Consider the following 4623-nt stretch of genomic DNA (forward strand, 5'->3'; position numbering starts at 1 on the left):
ATCTATCAGTCAATTATGAGATTAATCCTTCTGTGCTCACGAGATAATTAAAACCATTAGGAGAAAGAGAGGGGCGGGGGGAGGGGGGGGGGGATTAGCAGAAGGAAGAAAATTAACAATCTAAGATCAGGAACTGAACCAATTAAGAAACGAAACGCAATCATACAAGTCGAGTATGCTATTAGTCTGTACAATACCACTGGGTGCAGCTGCTGGATCTTTGTTTGGTTCTTGGTCTAAACACAAGGCACTTGATTAGGCTTCTTCTTGCAATTTATATCCCTTGATCTAGATGTGTAAGGGGACACGTTGGAGACATAATTAAGCGACAAGAATAGCAGATAGGCCTATAGGTTTTCTTTAGATAGTTGTCTTATAATAATAATAATTTGGTGGGCCTTTTATCCCTAAGACAATTATGCAATTTGCTTTATTCTTACCTGGCTCTATTGGAATACATTTGTAATGAACAATTGAACATTTTCACATTTTAAGCAAGGGAGACCTTATAGATCTACAGATATATAGAATAATAGTTAACTTATGAGAATGTTAAACTTCATTATGGTTGAGAACAATTCCTCAAGGCAAGAAGAACGTGCACAATGTGGTTGTGACGATGTATTTAATTAAATTAGGTGGATTTAAATAATAATTTACAAGTTATACGTAAATAAATATGTAGCATCACATAATAGGTTGTCTGAATCAAGTTTGTCCTTTGGTACTTTGGTACTTTAAAGTGCGTTTCAAGAAGCACTGATCATGAGCATATTTCCTTCTCCCACCCGAGACTCAAAACGTCCCCATGACTATTCTAATCATAATTGCTTGAGGTATGCGCACCAATCCAAATACAGGAATTGGTTAATTACTACCCCTTCGTGAACTCACACAACTTTCAATGCTCCATGTTTTCAAGAAGTTCAACCGAATGTAAAATAAAACAATGGAGCCCAATAAAAACGGATCCAACTGGCAAATCAAAGCATCTGGAGGTCGGCGACAATGTCGTTACAGACCTTACTTTGTAACGCATGAGACAAGTCCTCTAGTACAGAGTTTGGGGGCAGGTGTTTTGGAGACGACGATTCAGGGGAGGGGCAGGTGTCCAGACTGTTGGAGCGTGAGTTTTCTGAGCAGGTCGAAGATGCTGCCGGGGGCACGGGAAGCAGACCTTCTCTTTGTAATTTCTTCTGCTTCATGCGTCGGTTCTGAAACCAAATCTTCACCTGCGTCTCGCTGAGCTGCAGGGCGCTGGCAATCTCCACTCGTCTGGCCCGCGTCAGATACTTGTTGAAGTGGAACTCCTTCTCCAGCTCAGTTAGCTGTTTGGTGGAGAAGTTGGTCCTTGGGACCCCGTTAGCTGTATGATGCCCATCCATGGTAAAGTTTTGACCACCTGTATCCATACTGAGGCCCGAGCCAACAATACTCAATCCACAGGCCATGTGCATCTTAGCTGAAAAGACAGATATCAAAATCAACATGACATAAAATAAGATCATCCATGAAATATCACTCATAATGTATATAATATCAGTATCTACAAACTGTATGTAGACTACAGTTGTATGCCTAAGGGTGCTGATTTGTTACAGAGGAAGGTTAACAGCCTCTAGGAATTGTGAAAAGCAGTCTGAATGAAAAGATCAGTTGATTGGATAAATGTTGACATCCATGTTTTAGAAAATGAATGTCAAGGTTACCTTACTTGAAATAAGACTGCAGTGAATATGAAGAACCATAAAGAGAAACAATACGTAATTAAGTATTTGAGCTTTCAGGAATGGAAATCACATGTGCCTTCTGATTAATGAAGGCTAAGATAATAGAATTGACGCTGGCCAGAAGGCATACAAGAATCAAACTAAATATTTGAAGAATGACTTGCACGCTTAGAAAAAGCCAGCCCGCAAAGGGACTGACTAGGCTTTCCAAACCAAGGAGAGAGAAGAAGAAAAGGGATAGATCGATACACATAGGCTCAGTCATCTGGGCATCCAGCCCACAGTAATTCAGGTGCTGTCAAAGCATAATTGAAGAATGACGCACTGGGAGTATATACACTGTACCAGAAGATCAGGTTACAGAGGGTTTATGTAGGCCTTTATGCATGATAGAATAAGGGCTCATGCCAAGACCAATACTCTCCAGAATTATTGCTGCTCTCACTAATCACACTTCTACAAGTAACATTGTATCACTAATGAGCTACTTATACCTAGGATGTCCAGGGAAAGCTGCTTTAAAAAATCTGTGTAAAGCAGGACATCTTTGGGTATAATCTAACTAGTTATTTGTATGATAAAGATATAGACAGCTACAAGACATGAATGCTTGTTATTGTAAATAGCAAAACAAACAATATAAATTAAGACATATTACGTGAATTGTAATTGGCCTATTGTGTTTCCAGGCATCCATGTCTCCTTCCAGCTCAAGTTTGCACATCATAATAGCACCACTCAGAAGAGAGATTCCCAACTAAAGTGGTGAGTGGTGGGCCTTTTATAGTACTATAGTAATAATAGTTCTTCAAAATACAGGGACCTTGCCATATTTAATACATTCTGGATACCCTTTTAACAATACAAGTTAAAAAAATATATTCCACTCACCAAACCATGTGTGACTATGATGAGTTAGTTTGATATGACATGGTGTTTGACTTGATTTAGACAGCAGCAATATTATCTGATCCTGGAATCTAAATCATTGACCTTTGCACCTAAAATGTTTTGACAAAGTATCACTAAAGTATTATGACAAACTAGAGGTCATGTCATATTTGGGAAATGTCAGGAAACTCAAAGTGGCAAGGAATAGGATAAATAGGCTGTGATAATATTGATAGTAACTTCTTTGAAATCAGAAATGTATGCTGTATCTCACAGTAAGGACCCATGAGCCAGTGAAATGATATGTGACAGCAATTATGTTAAAGAGGTGGACACATGTAAAAGTGCTTGACACTCAAATCAATACACAAGGCTCTCGTTACTACAGACAACTAACCAATACTTCAGTTTAGAGGAGAATGTTTTGCTAAACTATGCAAAGCACCTATACTTGGTTGGCATTTTCAACACTGGTGTGAGCTATAGCATGGCATAAGTGGATAGTGTGAGTATAATCCATCATTTTCTATGTTCAATATCTACTTTTCCTCTACACCTGAATCAACATTCCCAGCCTTTTATCAGGGTAGAATTGATGAACAATAGTCTCATAACACATTTCTAATGTGGTGTAATTAAAATACATAACCAACATCTTTATACCATCATATTCAGGTTTTAGGTTAACTGTTATCATGTTGCTATTTATTTAAACCCATCATTTGAACCCATGCACAACTAGGCCTGAACGCATAGCACTGTGCAGTAGCCAACTCTTTCTCAGCATCGACGTTATGAAAATGTGCATCACAGGCCCTCTTGTCAATAATATGATGAGAAATAATATTGATCATTAAGTAGGAAACATAACGTTGAAAGTGAACCACTATATGTACATTTCGGGCAAGATGACGATATTGGCTTTCATTTAAAAAGTACAAAATTAGAAATGTAGCTATTTCACTTCCATTCCTCTATTAACATATATTCCCAGCTACAGGATTTTCGTGTAATACACTCCTAAAAACGTACCGGTCCGAGGTTGACTTCTCTTCACTTTCATCCATTCGAAAGTTTTGTTCCTGTGATTTAGATCAGCTATCTTGCACTTGGAGTCCGAGTTTGAGGTTGGCCTGCTGTCCACAACTGCAAAGTGAATTTTAGGCCCATCGTGAGAGTATATTTGGATTTGCGCGTTTATGGGCCCGAACTCAGAGTGCACCTCAATCCCTGTGTTGTTGATGTAAGACGAGTGCACAAGCCCGGGGAAGTCCTGCCCCTGTGCTCTGAGGTAGGAAGGGAGACGAGAGTAGTGGACGCAGGCCGGTGGCGTGGAGAAGCCCGGACTCAGAGACAGGGGAGGGCGGGTCGAGTTGGTGTAGACGGGTAGCTGAGTGAGTGTGCCGGTTTCAACGTTGGCATTCGAGAAAGTATCCGAGTAACGGTTCTGCGTTGAAAATTCCGTTCCAACTTCAAAGTTGTCCCCCTTGTCAGCCCTGAGTTCAGTTCTTTGGTCGAAGTACCGGATCTTGACCTCCCTTGGTCGATAGCTCTCAGTGAACAGAGAGCTATTTTCCCCATCACACTCTTGATACGAATTCATTATCACATATCCCTCTGCATAATCATTGGACAGGGTTACAATTCATGGCCGGCCTCTCTAGCACCCAATAAGGCATGGACCGCTCTACCGTCCATGGACAGGGACATGCCCTGTAGAGAAATTCGATCCCTGATTGATGGAGATGACGTGCCCTCTTAGTCTTGGCCAATAGCTGGACATCTCTGTCATCCGCGGGGACAACACTGATTAACCAAGGCAAGCAAGTTGTAAACCCATTTGACGTGGCCAAATTAATGGACTCTGGGTCAGTAAAGAATAACCCTTCAATGTTATTTTGAAAAGCCTTTTTTTATGTTAGGATGTACATGCACGATTGCCATTGTAGTGACACATCATGGATCCGATGCAAACAGGGGCCGAGGTTTGGGCTTCTCAGCC

General features: G+C 40.6%; 1 protein-coding gene across 1 annotated transcript; it reads right to left on the reverse strand.

The window, feature by feature from the left end:
- Positions 1-1092: 1092 nt before the first annotated feature.
- On the reverse strand, positions 1093-4224 carry hoxc1a (homeobox C1a; the record flags this gene model as incomplete). The annotated part of the gene is given in 3 exon segments (XM_083675941.1): positions 1093-1155; positions 1158-1462; positions 3654-4224. Coding segments are annotated over 3 exon segments (939 nt in total).
- Between the last annotated feature and the right edge of the window lie 399 nt (positions 4225-4623).

This window comes from Argentina silus, assembly GCF_951799395.1.
Source record: "Argentina silus genome assembly, chromosome: 8".
NCBI lineage: Eukaryota > Metazoa > Chordata > Actinopteri > Argentiniformes > Argentinidae > Argentina > Argentina silus.